General features: G+C 39.8%; 1 protein-coding gene across 5 annotated transcripts in view; it reads left to right on the top strand.

The window, feature by feature from the left end:
• fam13b (family with sequence similarity 13 member B) overlaps window positions 1-17817 on the top strand; it is a 63573-nt gene that overhangs the window by 14498 nt on the left and 31258 nt on the right. For 4 of the 5 annotated variants that reach the window (XM_031867004.1, XM_031867007.1, XM_031867005.1 and 1 more), the window contains 6 exons: window positions 45-192; window positions 1245-1454; window positions 6106-6318; window positions 7372-7549; window positions 7784-7928; window positions 16033-16160. In XM_031867004.1, the coding sequence (XP_031722864.1) occupies window positions 1289-1454; window positions 6106-6318; window positions 7372-7549; window positions 7784-7928; window positions 16033-16160 (830 nt within the window). In that variant the 5' untranslated portion in view covers window positions 45-192; window positions 1245-1288. The remainder of the gene's footprint in view (window positions 1-44; window positions 193-1244; window positions 1455-6105; window positions 6319-7371; window positions 7550-7783; window positions 7929-16032; window positions 16161-17817) is intronic. The other variant, XM_031867006.1, reaches the window with a different exon arrangement.

Genomic DNA, 17817 nt, shown 5'->3' with positions numbered 1-17817 from the left:
TCTCTCTCTCTCTTTCCCCCCCCTCCCTCCCTCCCTCCGTGTAGATAGAATAGAATCCTGCAAGAAGGATTAGCGGTCCGTCAATGAGGAACTACCGGCTCATCTTCTGCCACAACCTGAAGCAGCCATAGATGGTTTGGTGGTTCTCTGGCTAAGGGAATAGAAGATAGGATACACTTTCACTGCTACACGGTGAGTTCTCACACACACACACACACACACACACACACACACACACACACACACATGCAGGTATATGTGTTGCTGGAGCAAGGCCCACTTCACTTCAAAACAATGATTGGATGAGACACACATAAGCACATTTGTTATACTATAGTACTCACTTTTTAAGACTTGTTGTGTAGACACTGAGGCTTTAACCACATGAGCTAACATTCATGTTCCTCACAGACTGAAAGGACAAGCCCCAACCCAGAGTTTACACTTCCTCCTCCTTTCTAGCTGTCATTTACCCTCGACAACTTCCTAGTTAGCTGCTCACTACCTTTTTCGAAAGTGACACGATGCAACAAGCTAGATTGTTTTCTTAGAGAAGCATTCACCCCTCTGTTGGCCCAACATAAAGAGTAAAAAATAGAAATCACAGTCCACTCTTTTTCTCATAACTCAAAACAATACACAGTGGTGCTTTTTTCTTGAGGAAACCATCTGTGACCAGATGTCAGTGGGACAAATGGCATACAGAGAGCCTATTGAAGAGGAAACAGTTCATTGTGCCATTTGATCCACTCTCAGAATTAAGTTCAGTTTGATCATTGCACTCGTTTGCATTGGGATTTTGATACAAAAATGATAAATCTTCCCGCTCTACATCAGATATATCTACGGCCTATTTGCAACTTTGAACAGAAATGATTGTTGCACATTCTTGCTTTGCATTGATTTCCATCCCATTGTCTGACTCAGGCATTCACAGCATCGCCTTTGCATGGAAGGACTCTTTCATTATGCCGAATACTGTAGGGACGAGAGTTTAATTTCAGTAATGACCTTAAAATGATGATTATGTAATAAACAAAGTGTAAAAACAACTGACTTTCACCCACATGGAATCGTGTTGATGTAATTTAAAACTGATCTCCCTATAAGTGATTTTCTCCACTTTTTGGCAGTGTGTCTATGACTAAAGATGAAGCGTGATGTTTTAAGCCGTGTTGAATCCTTGACCAGGGCTTTTATTTTGAAAATCATTCTATCTGACTTTTTGTCTAATTCTCTTAAAGACGTGAGGTCTTGGCGGGGCTGTGGTGAGGAGGAGGAGGCGGCCATGAGGAAGAGCGTGTCTCCGTTGCCAGGCAATGAGGGCGGGAGCTCAGCCAGCACCACGCGTGTTTTTGGCGTTCCTTTGGAGGAAGTGACACGCACGCACACAATCAGCGGCCATGAGGTTCCTGCACTGGTCAAAGACATCGTCGACTACATCGAGGAGCATGGTGAGTGATGGACACACACACACACACACACACACACACACAGATGAAGGGATGTTTGAACCCCAAATTCACACAACTTTTTTGCTGGTTTCACACCATTTTGTATCCAATATATGACTCGTATGGAAATCGTTTCCATCAAATTAATATTCACTAACCTAAAATATCAACCGATGCTGATGACACCAATGCAACAATTTCAGTAAATTTAAATGCCTGAAATGATCAAAGCGGCTACACTCTGAATAAAAGTCTGCTTTTATATTATGGAAAACAAAGCAGACTGGATTTTACAAAGCCTAAAAACTCTTCTCTATTGTGATATAACTGCTCATACAAAGAGAGGATGTTCTTCTGGCCTAACCTCAGAATACTCTCTTTGTATGACAGATCTTTAACATTTCAATGTTCTTGTATTGCACTTTATTAATATGCACCTACATCCCCTGCAGGCATTAAGAGCTTACATTGTCTTGTAATTGCCTTCAGTTTAATTTACTGTGTTCTAGGAACACTGCATTCTTTTTTTATTCATCTCAGCTTTCGTTCGGAGCGAACATATTGAACTTTTGAATTTAGAAATGTGACATTTTGTCAAAATAGGAATGATTTGTTAATACCTTAAACTTTATTTAATTCGTCACTTACAGTTTGTAGACAGCTCAGCTATTGAAATACGGCCTCTGCATTTAACCCATTAACCAAGTATTAGGAGCAATTTGATGATCAGTGTCTCGCTCAACGGCACTTTGACAGGTGGCCCGGAGGGGCTGGAACCGCCCAACATTGTGATTAAAGCACCACAGGCTCTACCCTCTGAGCCACAGCAGCTCTTTTAGCCTGTGTCCAGTAGAGTAAGACGGGTCTTTGTACCTTCATGGAATTGTACTGATCATAGTAACATTTCACTTGATTTAAGATGGAAATGGGAGAGCAGGATTAAGACCAATACCAGTTTCAGCCCATCTTGAATGCCACTATTTTTGTCTCACTTATCACTTCTAAGTACAGACTTCTGAGTACACACTTCTGAGTGCTCAGTTACATCTCATTGCCTTGTTTAATGTTTCAGTAATCCAAAGCACACCCTGCTGCTGTTGACTGCCCTTGCATCACGATAAACCAAAATATGTCGTTAGTGGAGATCCAGTTTATGTGATAAGATGAACTCTGAGTGCACCGGCATACAGATCCACGGTCCACTTCCTTCTTTATTATATAACAGACCTCTCAACTGCAGTGCTGCTTGTGAAAACAGATGAGCTTAACAGTGAAGAGAGGAACCCACCAAAGTATTGTCCTTGGGGCTTTCCCACATCCCCCCTGGAACATTTCTCTTCAGGCCTCGCAGAGCAGGAACTTTAGTCTTATGTCACCGTCTTTATAAGAGCAGGTTGGCAGTTCAGATGTCTTGCTTTGAAGGATGAGACGCTAAAAGTGATAAAAAAGTGGTGACTTTTGAAGCCAAATTGAAGTTTTTAAACTAACCAGCCACAGACTGAATTTATCTGCATTTAGCTGGTGGTGATACTGGCTACGTAACATCATCAGTACCAGTTTTGTGTTACATAACTCATAAAGTCCTCCACCAGATACCTAACCAATCAATCCTCTCTGTGCCAAGGATGCATTGTTGGTGTGAACCACGGAGAAATGGAGAAACTGAGCCATTTAGATTTGTTTAACTTGTTTCCCTAAATCTCACCATCTCTGGTCCCACAAAATTGCAAATGCATGCAGAGATTAATTTGTAGAATTGGTTTACTTTGTGTCTCACATTAGAAGCAATTTGATGGCTGTAAAAAAGGCCAACCATGAAATGAAGGAAATGCTGAAAAGTCATTAAATGGTTCACATTTACTTAATAAATGGAAGTATCCTGAGAATCGATATGGAATTATAGTTGAGATTTAAAGATTACAAGATAGGCCAGCTGGATCCTGGACATACTGGATGTATCTACATATCGTATATATAAAGTAATAGAAAGGGTGTTGGAGAGGTGTTGTATTATGGCCTGGAGGTTGTGAACCTTATCAGTACTATTGTGAAATAACACAAAAGACATTTTCTTGTAAAACATGTCCAGCCTGTGGCTACGTTTTTTGTTTTTTTTAACTATTGAAATGAATCTTCACTTCAATTCCACTCAAGTGACCAGTGAAGCAGGCTGGTGGTTTGAGTGACCCGGGCCCGCTCAACCACATGAGGTTATGTAATAAGTCTTTAATCCTCCCGGACCTCTGCTGGCGCATTAATTAGAGCGCTGCTGCCAGTTCAGAAGTTATTCAGCCGGTGAGAAGGCCTTCATCTCCCCTGTTTGATTTGTGTGTGATGTCTGAGGTTTTAGAAGCAGCAGAGTGTTTAAAATATGAAGTAAAAAGGTAATCTGATGTAAGACAGAGACTGGAAATGGAAAGCACTTGAAGGCGTGTCGGACCAAAGCTGCGGCATCTGTGAAAGATGACATCGCTAATACAAGTTGAGCAAGTTATTTTACAGTGTTCAATAGGGCTGATCAATGTTTCGCTTGAATCATTAATCAACAATATAGATGTTGTGTTGTAGAAAGGTCTTGCATTGTGACTCTGGACCCATGCTGAATGCTGCGCTGCATGTACGCTACTGTGTGGAGTTGTAAAATGGAAATATATCCCTCAGGACATTTTGTTCCCTGCATTGTTAACAGATGGGAAACCAGGGAGGGAACAGAATTCAGGAGGAATCACCAAGAAGGTGTTTCCTAATCTGCGAGCCACAACATTAACACCTAAACATCTTAAAGCGTGGTCTATTGTGTTTAAACATCGGGCTTTAGATTTGTGATATCGTAATGTCTTTTCCTGGTTCTAAAGTCCGCATTACATTAAAGTGATGTACGTTTCTGAACTCATAAGAGTTTCTATTATTTGCCTTTACCCACTTAGTCATTATGTCCACATTACTGAAACCTATCTATTAAATATCTCGTTGTGTAAATATTTTTTTAGAGCACCAATAGTCAACCCTACAATGTCATCGCAATATCGAGGTGTTTGGTCCGAAGTATCTTGATGTTTGTCCAGCCCTACTTCTTCTGTATTCATGATGACTAATAATTACTCTAAGACATTAATCACTGAAGGCCTTTATAGGGACAGTTCACCTCAAAATCCCCCCAAAAAAATGACCTGCTGTTCTATTTATCAATCTTGATTGTTTTGGTGCGAGTTGCCTAGTTTTGGGCATATCGACCGAAGAGATGTCTGTCTTCTCCTGAACATAATGGGACTATATCATCCTCAAATCACCCAAAAAATACATTTGAAAAACTCAACAGCAATTTCAATTTCCATAAATCATGACCTGGTTACTCGAGGAAATCCGCAGACCTTGTTGTGAGCAGTTAATGGAGGGACTATGGTTTGTAGGAGAGAAAGTATGCAGTCAAGCTCTCTTTTTTTCATATAGTGCAAAACCATGAATTCCTCCGAGGATAGTGTCGGAAAAGTGAGCTTCGTTATCCCCATTTCTACGATTCATCACATTTTGCAGCTCTTTTTGCAAAGCCCTCGAGTTTGGCTGTTTGGAAGAGACATAAACACTTTTGCCTTTAGACAACCTGTTCAGACAGCTCTACATACAAACTAGGTTGTTTGAAGCACGCTGAGCTCCTTTTAAGCTCCATTGGTCAACCGTCTTCTTCTGGAACCAACGGGAAAATTTACCCAAACAGGCCGATCAGCATCCTCACACTGCACCAGATTTTCTCCATTGTTACGTTTAGCTTTTGTCAGGACTAAAGCAAGCCAAGAATAGCAACGAGGTAATGGAACATCAACTTGATTTAAATTTGTGCAAATCCGAGCAGTAGTTGTTATAGTAGCTACCGGCAGTAGTTGTTGTAACATGAGAAAGCATTGCAGGAGATTCATGTGACAACACAGTACATAATATGAACATAACATGAAACAAGATGAACTGATACCTTATTATGTAAAGGCACTTGTATGCACACACACACACACACACACACACACACACTGACACACACATCCCTGTGCTTCTATTAGCTGTGTATTAAATTCAAGTTTGCATTTCTAGACTAGAATAAGTTACCGGTTGATTCTTTGGAGCCCTCAGTTTTCCACTACATCAACACGTCAGCCAGTTATTTATTTTAGTCCAGATGATTTCTCATTAGGTCCAAAGCTCAGAAATATCCCATGACCCCACTGTATTTACCAGGTGTTTCCATTCAGGTGGTTGTTGTTAGAACTAGAAGTCACTGCAAGATACAAATGATTGTTCTTGTTGGCACGTTCCTGGACATGATGTTTATCAGATGAACACAATTTGTACAGTGATATATTTACTATTATCCTGCTGGATTGTTTTCTTATAGCCATGCTTTCATTGTACACTTATATTACATGCCCAGCTACAACCAAGCCCTCTTTTTAGAGATTAAAGCATGAATGCAGGTGGCTTCTTAACGGAGTAGGTTTGTGATTACGCCATCTTTCCAGCAATGATGTTCAAAGGAATGAAATAACCTTTTAAAAACAAATTCAATTTGATGATTTGAAGATTAAAAAATAAAAAAAGTATGTAATGAGTATGTCTTAAACCAGAGTAATAATTTGCTGTGTCATGTGTTACGTGTCACCAGGTCTTCTGGACCTGGAGGGGCTCTTCCTTGTTAATGGCAACGCAGAGCGTGTGGATTGGCTGCGGCAGCGTTATGACAGTGGTGAGGAGGTGGAGCTAGAGAAGGAGGCGGACCTGGCGTCAGCAGTCAGCCTGCTCCGACTCTTCCTGCAGGAGCTTCCTGAGCCGGTCATCCCAACGGCGATACAGGGACACATTCTACAGCTTCACCAAGGTGTGTGACGAGGACTGCTCAGGCCATTTCTCCACCCACTCAGTCACCCCACCCTCTTTCTCTTTTTATCCACTTTGAACCCATCAACTGATCTTTTTTTGTGCTTTAGTTTTAGGTTGGTTCATGTTCATTTCGGTTATTTTTGCAAAAGTACCTAAATGGTGTTTTTTTGTCTATCATAAAACGGTACTAATGATGCCCATATTTACATTGAGAATAATGTAATGACCTATAATGCGTTTAATGTACATATATGGGCATGTGAGTATTGTATGAAGATAGAAAATGTGAACCTACCCTCTAATAGAAAAGGTTGTGTTGGTATTCCCTTCTTATATTATATTTCATATTATTTCTTATTTTTAAGAATAACTTTTAAGCTTCATGGCCTAATTGACATCCAGGTTTCCTCATTATCGTACATCTTTCATAATATTTACCAAAGTCAGACCATTCCAGGCACCAAATTAAGAGGTGGAGAAACACACGGTTAATGGACCATGTGTTACTCCACAAATCTCCCACTTCCACATTTGCTCTGTTTCTGTTTCTGTCCCTCCTCTCCTGCCCTGTCCTCTGTTTTTATCACAGATAATCTATTCCAATCCTCTTGTCATGATGATGGTAGTTCCTGTGGCTGTCATGCAGATTGCAGCAGTGGGGGAGTTTGCAGGGACTCTCCATGTCATGTCGTTTATTTATCATTCTCATCATTACTACAGCGCTACGTTTTCCTCCCTAATGCCGTCTCCTGTTTCACCTCATTTCACCTCCCGCAGAGGATTCTACGTTTATCTTATCTGTGTCTGCATGTTTTCTTTCGTGAAGAATTTTATTTTATTTTTTATGGTCAACGTGCAGGAACACATAACCCATAATTCATTCCACAATATCTAATAGAAAAGGAGCTTTGTAGCAACATTGAGAGCAGCATGTATCAAGCATATTATTATAATTGTGGTGATGATTATAAACAGCCTTTTCCAGCGTATACAAATCGTATTACTCACATGTAATCGTAGCGTTTGTTTTCTTCTCTTTGACAACCTTCAGATTACAGCAATGAAGAGGATCTGTGTAGAAACTTGAAGTACCTGCTGCAGCAGCTTCCCCAACTCAACTACGGCCTGCTGCGTTTCCTGTGCCGCTTCCTGGGCAGCGTGGCCTCACTTCAGCAGGAGAGCTGGAACATCGGGACGCTGGCCGCTGTCTTCGGACCTGACATCTTCCAGTAAGATGCCCGTTTAGGGCTTTTTAATAACTGCTTAAATAATCACAATCATTGTGAAAATAATTCGAGCTGTCAGATACTGTGAGCTAAGACCAAGTGCATGCTTTGCACATACAGATGAGCATACACACAGAGGCACTTACACATGCATTCAGTTATTGTAGTTATTTAACATCCCGTGGGAAGCAGTGTGCAACCAATACAACACACGCTTCTCTCGTCTTGTGTTTGCAGTCTGTCAACAGAAGGAGAGGACCTTCGAGACCAGGAGTCTGTCAGCAGAGTCCTGGCAGAGCTGCTGGACAACCAAGAGGGCCTGTTTGACTCCGAGGAAGATGACGTCTCCACCACCAACGACTACAGCTCCATCAATGAACAGGTACTGCCCATCGCCTTTGTGTCTGACTTCTTCATCTTCTCTAGCCATCACTCAGTTAATCTCTGAATGGAACATTTAACTCTGCCAGGGTCAGGGGTGAAATTCTTTCTGGGTTGAGAAACTTCTCTATGAAAAGTGAACAACTTAAAATGTTGGTATGCCATCAAACTCAACAGCAAACTCACGCTTGCTTTGAGGAGAAAGACTAGGATGTAATACAGATTTACCTCTGGAAGATTGTCCAATCCTTCATCATAGCATACACTGAATATTTGTGCCATTGCTTAATGTATGTATAGCCCACATTAAGTGGATGACTTATGATGGTGTATGACTCTGTAAGTATTTGTTAACATTGGAAAACATGGAGTAACGTGGAGGGATCAATATGTTTTTATATCGTTTTTTAGTTGGATGTAAATTCACGGAAAAATCAACATTGTTATGATTTGAAACATGTGAGTTTATACTGCTTGATTTCTGATAGAACTTCTGTAGAGATTTCAAGAATTGACTCCAGAGACACTAGTTTGTAAATCTTATGCGAGCAGGCCACATTAGGAATCACATTGAGGTTAAATGACTTCATCTTATCTAGAAACAAAACTCTCTTCCAGTGAAACAAACCACAGTGAGAAGTATTGGTTAGCTGCAGCAGTTCAGGAAGCACTTGTGTTGTTTAGGTATGCGAGTAATCACTTCCTCTAGCTGTTGTAGTACAGTGCATAGTATTACTGAACAGAAAGTTCTTCCGTCAGCAAAATACTTTTCAGAAGAATCTAGAAGAGACGCACCCAAACACACCCACACACACTATGCCGAGGTGTCTTAAGAGTTCAGAGTACAGATGTGGTTTAGTGAGTGAGCTGTTTGACTGAGCTGAACTATATATAGATATATATCTATATATCTATATCTATATATCTATATATATATCTATATCTATATATCTATATATATATCTATATATTTATATCTATATATATCTATATATCTATATATATATATATCTATATATCTATATATATCTATATCTATATCATTCTGTGTCTTAACGTCGGCGTTGAACACGGAGAACGTGACCGGCAGACTAAACTCAGAGGCATTTCCCCTGTTTCCCAGCAACACAGCGTGACTGCTGGGCCGGCATCTCAAAGAATAACATAGGTAACATTTAATTTTACAGTGCACTGATTACATTGTGTTAATGTATGATAACATGCACACAAAGACAATAATTACCCTTCAGCGTTATCTCATGTTGCCATTTAAGAGCACAATCTCAACACAGCAGGGGCTCTGTAAAGATCATATTTAAATGTTGAAGTTTAAGGCTACAAACAGTCACAGTATCTACAGTAAGTCACCTTTTCAGTTACACTCAACTGCCTGCTTTTTTTTGTTTCTTTCCATCTTCCTTCACTGATTACCTCTTTTTTTTGTTTCTTTGTAGCTGTTTATCTATTTTAACGACTCTGCACTGTCGCAGGAAACATATTTTCATTTTTGCTTCCCTTGTAATCTAGACTCCTTGGAGTCCTCATCTGTCACATCCTTCACTTATTCAAGAAAACGTACTGGCTTACGAGAGAAAGATAAATATATTGAGATTGTATCAACAGTAGAAAAAGAAGAAGAAATGTCTTTCATGCAGCTCTTTGAATTTTGTTTTTATTTTACGAATTCCGTTTCTTTGTTGTTGTTTTTATTGCATGGCGTGTCAGATGAATGAGAATATAGAGGACAACATTACCAATAGACAGAATAGTGAGAGAGAGCAGAAAAATGAGCAGCAGGGACAGTGAGAAAAAAATCTGTAAAGACAAATCATCTGTGCGCTGATCCCTGTGTCTTATGTAACACAGAGGGCAAAATAGTGGGTGGTTTAGAGAGGTAGAGGGAGAAAAAACGGCCAGAACGATGGGGGAGAAACGGCGAGAGTGCAGAGAGAGAAAAGGAAGAACGAAACGGAGGGGGGGAGAGAGATGGCGAGGGAGATAAGAAAAGAAGCTGGCGATGATGTAACCATGCAGCTCACACCTCCAGCCCCTGCACTACACTGGGGATGGATCGCTGTGAACAAACCCTCATGAAGGGGATTATATACACACACACACACACACACACACACCTGCTTTCACACAAGAGACACGCATGCTTCCAGACTAATCAGTAAGCTCCAAACACCTCACAGAGGATAGTTAGAACAATAAGAATAAACTACAGAAATAATGGACAATGCTACATTTAACATACTGAGAGACTTTGTAAAAGATGGAAGCACGTGAAACATGGAGGGAGAAAGACAAAGGCAGTTTGTCGTGTCATAGCATGTTTCGGCATAACTTTGAAGCTCAATGAGGCTGGCGTGGATCTAACAATGAGAAGTGCCAAACTGGATTTTGGCTTGTTTGTTGGCAAAAATGTAAGTCCTTTCAATTATTGTTTAGGATAGAGCGAGGCTGTGCCGAGGCTTGTTGCAAGGATGCTACCGGTGGGTGTGTTTGTTTTGATTCAGGGTTTAAAGAAGCTTTTTGTGTCCGAGTATCCGGACAAAGTAAGGGGAAAATAACTGTAATCACAACTCATTCACTTATTTTAAATAACAATATAAAATGTCATCATAGCTGTGCGTTCAGTACTGAGATAGCACGTGGCATTTTTATTTTTAGCTTGGCGCAATGGCTGTTTTGATTCCTCAGCCCACGAGGCAGAAAAGTAGTGATCATTGCATCCTCTCGCATTAGAAAGCAACATGCTCGGTTCTGACTCATACCTTTTGGAGATTGATCAACAAAGCAGAACCAGTGTGTAGTGAAATATGAGAAGTAAGCAAGGTATCTCATCTCAATAAGCTAGTGCTTCCAGGGCTACTGTTGCTGTAGAAAAAAATGATTTAATCATTTAATTTGGCCACTGAATCTCAATGTGATGGCAATTTGACATGTCGGTCTCCTGTCTGAATAAGACCCGAAGTCACAAAGGTAATCTTACTAGTTCTGATTTTAGAGAAACGCCCACACAAGTCTGAAAGCAGTTGTGTTAACATAGACGCCACATAAGCGCGAGGTGAAGAATGCTCAGAGAAAAAATTAAATGCACATTGATCTTTGGGATAAAAGATCAGCGCAGCACACATCCTTATATTTTCAATTCTCACTCATGCTGCATGAATGATCCTGTGAATATCCAGCAAAACACTTTAAATGCTGCATGTGTGCAATTTAAGAAGTAAAGTTACAACTTCTTGTGAGACATGTAGTATGAGCACACACACACCTACACACATTCACTGTTTTTTCCACATCAAGTGTTGCACAGCCGCATTATTGATTTATTTACTGTGAGTGGTTTTCAGAGAATATGAACGTCTGAAAATCACTTTCTAACACATTTGGATTTAAAGATGAGGAAAAGATCCCACAGCCCACTCACTGCGGGAACGGTAGGCCAGAGGGCTCCTCTCCAGTGGTACTGCTGGAAGGAAACGGTACAGTCACGCAAAAATGAGCACGAACACACTGTTTGATCTCCCCTCAGAATTGACTATTCAGGTGTTTATTTCAGCTTGACTAGTTGTTCACACCGGGCCATTTTTAGTGACATTCCTTCCTCACCCAGACACTCAAACCTGTTAGGCCAGAAGCTTGTGGAAAAATACGGTGACGAACATTGAGTGTACGGGCAGAATATACCCAGGCTGGCAGATTTCATTACATTCGGGCCGAAAGCAATGATTGGATAGGCTTATTACAGTCCTACAATGAGCCCCACATTCTTTTGTGTCAGAGCATTCGATTAATTGATTGCAGTGGAGATGTAATGACAACAAAAACTACAGTAGGTCAGCTTCTCTGCATCAGCCAGCACACGTCCCAGATCCAGATAAATAAACAGTATTCACAGTGACTACATTGTAAAACTGGTGGTGACTGCATTGCTTCTTCTGTATTCCCCTTGTGTACAGAACTTGGCTTTGTAACAGAAGTCAAGGCAGAGACCTTGTGTTTCTAATGTAAACAACAAAAGGAATAAAAAACCCAACCCTTCACGTACACAAACAAAACTCCTGAATATTACAGCAACACTCGGGTACTTCCCATGCAAAGTTTTCTTAAAAAAGGAAAATGAAACTAGCAGCTATTGCATTCAAAAGTGAAGGGAAACAAATCATAAATATTACATTTTCACATCAACGGTTGAAATTATGTGAAAACCTGTGAGATGCCAGTAACCTGGAAGTTTTTTTTATACAATGCATCGACTGAATTGGTGTTTACCAATCTAACATCAGAATGTAGGGTAGGTACAAAAGATCCTTTGAGACATTTTGAGACTTGAAATGTCAGCCCCAGTCAGTTGTCATTGTTCTGTGTTCTTGGCCCACTAATGATGTCAGTGGGGATTGTTGTTTTCTCCGTTTTCCATCCTGAAACTCTGGACCGGACCACTAAACCAGGGCCAAGGCCAGGACCTTTTGTTCCAGAGCACTTTCTGCCCCATCTTTATACCCACTCGGGCGCGCGCGCGCACACACACACACACACACACACACACACACACACACACACACACACAGATGTACTCTTGTATCAAAAAGCCAAATCAACGCAGCAACTTCTTTTTTTTTTTAAACTCAGATTTATGAGTTAGCATGATTTTCCACAGTCTTTAATAAGAGGATTATATCTGCAGCTCTCTGAATGATCATTCCAGGTCATCAACTCAGGATTCAACAACTCGTATCCTCTTAATATTATAGTCGCATCACCTCAAAGGCTCTCTGATAACTAACTGAGCAGAGCCTCAGTCGCATTCACACCATTTGAATGAACGCCTGTTATACATTCAAGTTCCATTGTTCATTATGTCAACTCCTGGTTTTTAATGATTGCACACAAAGGGACTTCTTTATTTATCCAGACTCATTTTTGAGTATCACAAATCAGCGGCCGTGATGGAATATGCTCTTGATGGCGTATAATCAAAGGTCATATTGGCTGCATCGTCCGTTCATATTACTGGTGAATAGCGTTGAATACATTTGACATGATATTGCAGATCAGACTTTCAATCAACATCCTTAGGTCTCACAATCTGGGACATTTTTATTCTGCCCATGAAATCAGGAACAATTTCTCTCAGAAAATCTTATCTGAATGATTGTTTGATTTTTAGTTTGATTTAATGGAGAGATGGTATCTCTAACTGCTTGTCATAATAATAGATATTATATTAATATTATTATTATCTGTCGTTCAGTTTAAATAATTGATTAAAATCATAACATTTTTTTTTTTGAATTATTATTATTATTTTTAAAGAATTGAACCGAGATTTTGCGGTTATATGATGCATTAGTGTATATATACATGAAAGATATCTTCATTTAAATTATAAGTTGAAACTCAACTTCAGAATGTAAAGTAGTTCTTTCTCATCATAATTTAAATTTTCATTAAATTAAGTAAAAATCTTTTATTCAACATATTTTAAATTATCTTAATTATATTTTGGGACATGTCAAAGTAAGATATTACCAGTCAGCATCAAATGATGTTAATATATGAAACTGAGGTTCTAATTGGTCAAAACTAAATGTTGAAGTTTAGTTCAAGTCTGGAGTTGGAGGGCGTGGTGGTTCATCATTATCTCTCAGCTTTTCACACGATTTAGTGAACATTTAACTGACGTCTACCTACAAAGATGCTCGTTTTCACTCACTAAGTTCAATTTGAGAAACTATTTAATGTTCTGACCGCGAGGAAAATACAAACAATGAGTGAAGCTGTTTCAGAGCAGGACTTCTTTATCTAATCACGCACACGCATACTTAGAGGAATTTCGTGTGTCATCCTCCATAATCTGCACAATGTGACGATAATTCCCCGACAGCCAATCAGAGCTCTTGGAAACAGGGGTGTTGCCGTAGCAACGACACAGTGACAGCGGCAGATGGGCGCTTGCTGTTGAGAGGAAGAGTGAAGGAGAGAAGGAAGAATGAGAGCAGAGACGAGGACAAACGGAGGAGAAGAAAGTCTCACGGTGACGAATCTTCATCAGGACCCTGAACCCATGTTTCCTCCAGTTCATTTTTAAAATACATACGTTTCCTCTTACATATACTGTTATTTATCAATCTAAATTGTTTTGGTGTGTGTTGGAGATATCGACCGTAGAGATGTCTGCCTTCTCTCAAATACAATGGGACTATGCGGCACTCGGCTTGTGGAGCTCAAAGAGCCAAAGAAATATAAAAAACAGCAACGTCTCGCTAAAGAAATCATGTGGATGAGTGGCTATAAACTATAAACAGAAAGAAAATAGTTCCAACAGCAAACTGCTCACAACAACGTCTGTGTATTATCTAGAGTAACCGGGTCATCATTTCTGGAAAGAGACATTAATGTTGAGTTTTTCAAATGTATTAGCACTACAGGCAAGATAAAAAAATATGTATGAAACAGCTGTTTTTATCATGGGTATAGCTCGAATCAGTAGTGTTTGTATCAGTTGACGATATTACAGAATAAATATGGAAAGGAACTATTTATCATCGGTGAAGTACTGCCCGAGGATCTCTGTTTGTGTCTTGTTCACATGCCATCAGCTGTCTGTATGTTATTTCTGTCTACATATTTACTACCCTCCCCTTCCCTCTCTCCATCATCCATCTCCCCTCTCTCCTGTCCTCCTCCCTCTGTCTACTGTCTGGTTCATTACCTTCTGCCCTCTATCACTCTTATTCTGCCTTTCTTCCTCCTTCTTCTCTCACTCACTCTATTGCATTGACCTAATATATATATTACAAAGTTTTCATTTCATATCGAGCGGTAAAATAGTTTTGATAGTGTGAGGACTACTTTGCCTAATTACATTATTTATAATTCGACTCGCATGCATGGGTACATGTAGTTGATTTTAGTCCTACTTTAATCCCTCCACCCCTCCCTCCCTTTCCTCTATCTTGCTTTTATTTCAATACATAAATATAAACATAGATGTGTAGATATGCAAAGGGCTAAATAAGAAAGTGCTGTATGTAATATTTTAATGTGCTATGTGATAAAGTGCTTTAGCGTTATTGGTGTCATAGACGTCATTATTAAATGTCATGGACATTTAACCATGGACATTTAACCACCATGTCGCAGTGTATCACCGTCTAATTTATCATCATGAGGCATCTGTATTTCCATTGATACAGATTATTAGTTGGTAGAGTCCTTAGGATTTAAGAGGCTTCTTCTCTTTCACATGTCCGTACATGACTTTGTTTTAACCCAGGTGGAACCAAGACCAAGACCTTGTAAAGTGGTCCAGAACTCTTCATCACAACTCCATGTTACTGTAGCTCTGACAGTTAGTGTGCAGAAATAAGCCTCCTGCAATCTGTAATGATGTCCTTCCAAGGAAAGATTTCCGTTTGTTTTTTATCTCTCTGCTTATCTGTATCTGTATCTGTGGTGTCAGTGTGTTACTCATTAGCTTCATGTATATTCAAATGTCGTACGGAACAAACTGTAATTTCAACACCTTTCCTTGAATCTATCCAACCATACATCTTTTCTGCTGATGTCTGTTCTGGACCGTTCCTCTCACCTCACCTAAATAAAATGATTTGTATTGGTGGATTGGTCGGAATCAATTTCCAATTTTTTTAATAAAAGTTCTTATACGTGAACACTGATGTTAGAAATCTGCTAGCCAAGACAACTTTAGTAATAATGTACAAATAAATATTTATTATCATAGACATATTAACATGATTTCAGTCTCTTTAATTCATAGAAGTCCTGGAACTGATGCTTTTTTTCTTCTTCACTGGTCTTCCTCATGAGGCCGTTAAAGTGTCAATGAAGGTGCAGACACACGTTTTATATTTGCTCCATCATTTTAGTTTAACATGTCTTTAGAAACCAAATCAACTCTCCAAAATAACAATTGCAGATTAGTAACTAGACCATAAACCTTTTTGTTCTATAAATAGCAGTGTCTTCACATGCTTTTTCCTAAAAAAAAATATATATATCTATAAAAAAAAAAATATATATATATATATATATTTTAGGTATAATAACCTTTTGTGTCCTCCATATTTCAGATCACAGAGCTGCTGGACGATGAGAAGTGCGAGGCCGAATGTGAAGAGCTGCCCCAGGACGGAGAGGAGGGTCCCGTCTCCTCTGACTCACCACAACACACACACACTGACGACAGCCCCTCAGCCAGGTGAGGCATCACAACTTACCTTATATTATTAGATAAGATGGGTTATTCTCTTTTATTCTCACCTTGTATTGAGGAGGACATATTGAGAGAGGACATGACATGTGACCCAGGTCCCAAAGTGGATTTTAAAAACCAACACAATAAAGTTACATAGTTAAATATCTGCTGCTTTTCTCTCTGATTGACACAGGTTTTGTTTGTTGTATCATGGATGAGTTATTAGAATACCTCATCATTGTCTAGAGGCATTCATATATTAAACATATACATATATGGTCTGTGATGCGGGGAAGTAGTCAGTAGTCAACTAGCTACATGTTTATTAGTTGGTGTATGTTAAGAATTAATCTAAGTGTTATAAGGAATGTAGTTTCTAAATTGTGTTCCAGATTCAAATTACGAACAATTGTTCCAGAATTTTGCTCCAGAAAGGAGTCCCCCACACTTGTTGATCTGCTCATTATTTAATGTCATAGTTGTTGGAACACTGTAATGAGTATACAAACATCCAACATGTGTTTTAGGTCGTTTTCACAGTCAGTAGTTTCCATGTGGTCACACTTAGAATGCAGCGCTTGAGTTCTGTAGTCGGTGACCAACCAGAAGACAAAGGGTCGGTCACTCACAGACACAGAAGTTCAATCCTCCTGCAGGAACATGAGGATCTTCTCAGGTTCTTCTGATTTGTTGATCTCCTTTTAAGTTGATTACTGAACACTAAACCCAGACTCCTGCGTATAGACACGTACACATTTCACCGCCTGTCTATCTAAAGAGGGCAGTGTATGGGCTATGTCAATTAAATATTCATTTTATTGTGAAAATAAATAATTTCAGTCAGGAATTAATGCAAGATGTTCCTTTTTATTATTTAAGTGATCATGGATATATGTGTCCAGATCCCATTACAACCATGCTGCTGTCCTAGTGACCTGCTATGCTTTGTGTTGTCACTGTCCTGATATGGAGACTTCGAATCATTTTGGATCCTGATTTATAGTTGTTTAAACCAGGAATTTGGTAGAAACCTGTGTTCGTTCAGCAGGGTGTGCACTGCAGTCACAGTGTCCTAGTTGCTCAGTGGCTGGCTACCAGTTAGATAAAGGCAACGTTGTAAAGCAATGTAGGGCAATAAATCAGTCCGCTGTGATGCTTTACAACAGTCACTGGGCTCTACCTCTGTCTTTGTGTGTGTGTGTGCGTGTGCGTGTGTGTGTGTGTGTTCGTGTTCGTGTCCGTGTCAGGGTCTTGCTGCTAGTCCCTCTGGCCTTTAAAATGATTACAGACAGTAATCCATAATCCACACTCACATGATTTAGACCATATAGCACATGCAATATCTCTCACTGTAACTCTGAGACAAAAGCATGAACAAAAGTTGCATAGTTGACGTTACTGAATCAAGACAACATTTACATTTTAAACGTGTTGCCAAGTTGCCCATTGTGCCAGAGTTCAGCACTCTGTGTGATGATATATCAGGTCTCGGAGAACGCGAGAGCTCAGGCTGCTGCAGTATGTGTGTCATCTGTGTGTGGGTGTCTGCATTGTTTGATATCTAAGTGGTTTAGTAGTTAATACATTGTTTGTGGGGCAACACAAAAGGACCCGTGTGTGTGTGTGTGTGTGTGTGTGTGTGTGTGTGTGTGTGTGTGTG

Source organism: Anarrhichthys ocellatus, unplaced genomic scaffold (genome assembly GCF_004355925.1).
Source record: "Anarrhichthys ocellatus isolate YVR2014 unplaced genomic scaffold, GSC_Weel_1.0 scaffold37, whole genome shotgun sequence".
In the NCBI taxonomy this organism is placed as follows: Eukaryota; Metazoa; Chordata; class Actinopteri; order Perciformes; family Anarhichadidae; genus Anarrhichthys; species Anarrhichthys ocellatus.
Note: the sequence above shows the minus strand (reverse complement) of the source record. Positions and strands in the feature narration are given on the sequence as shown.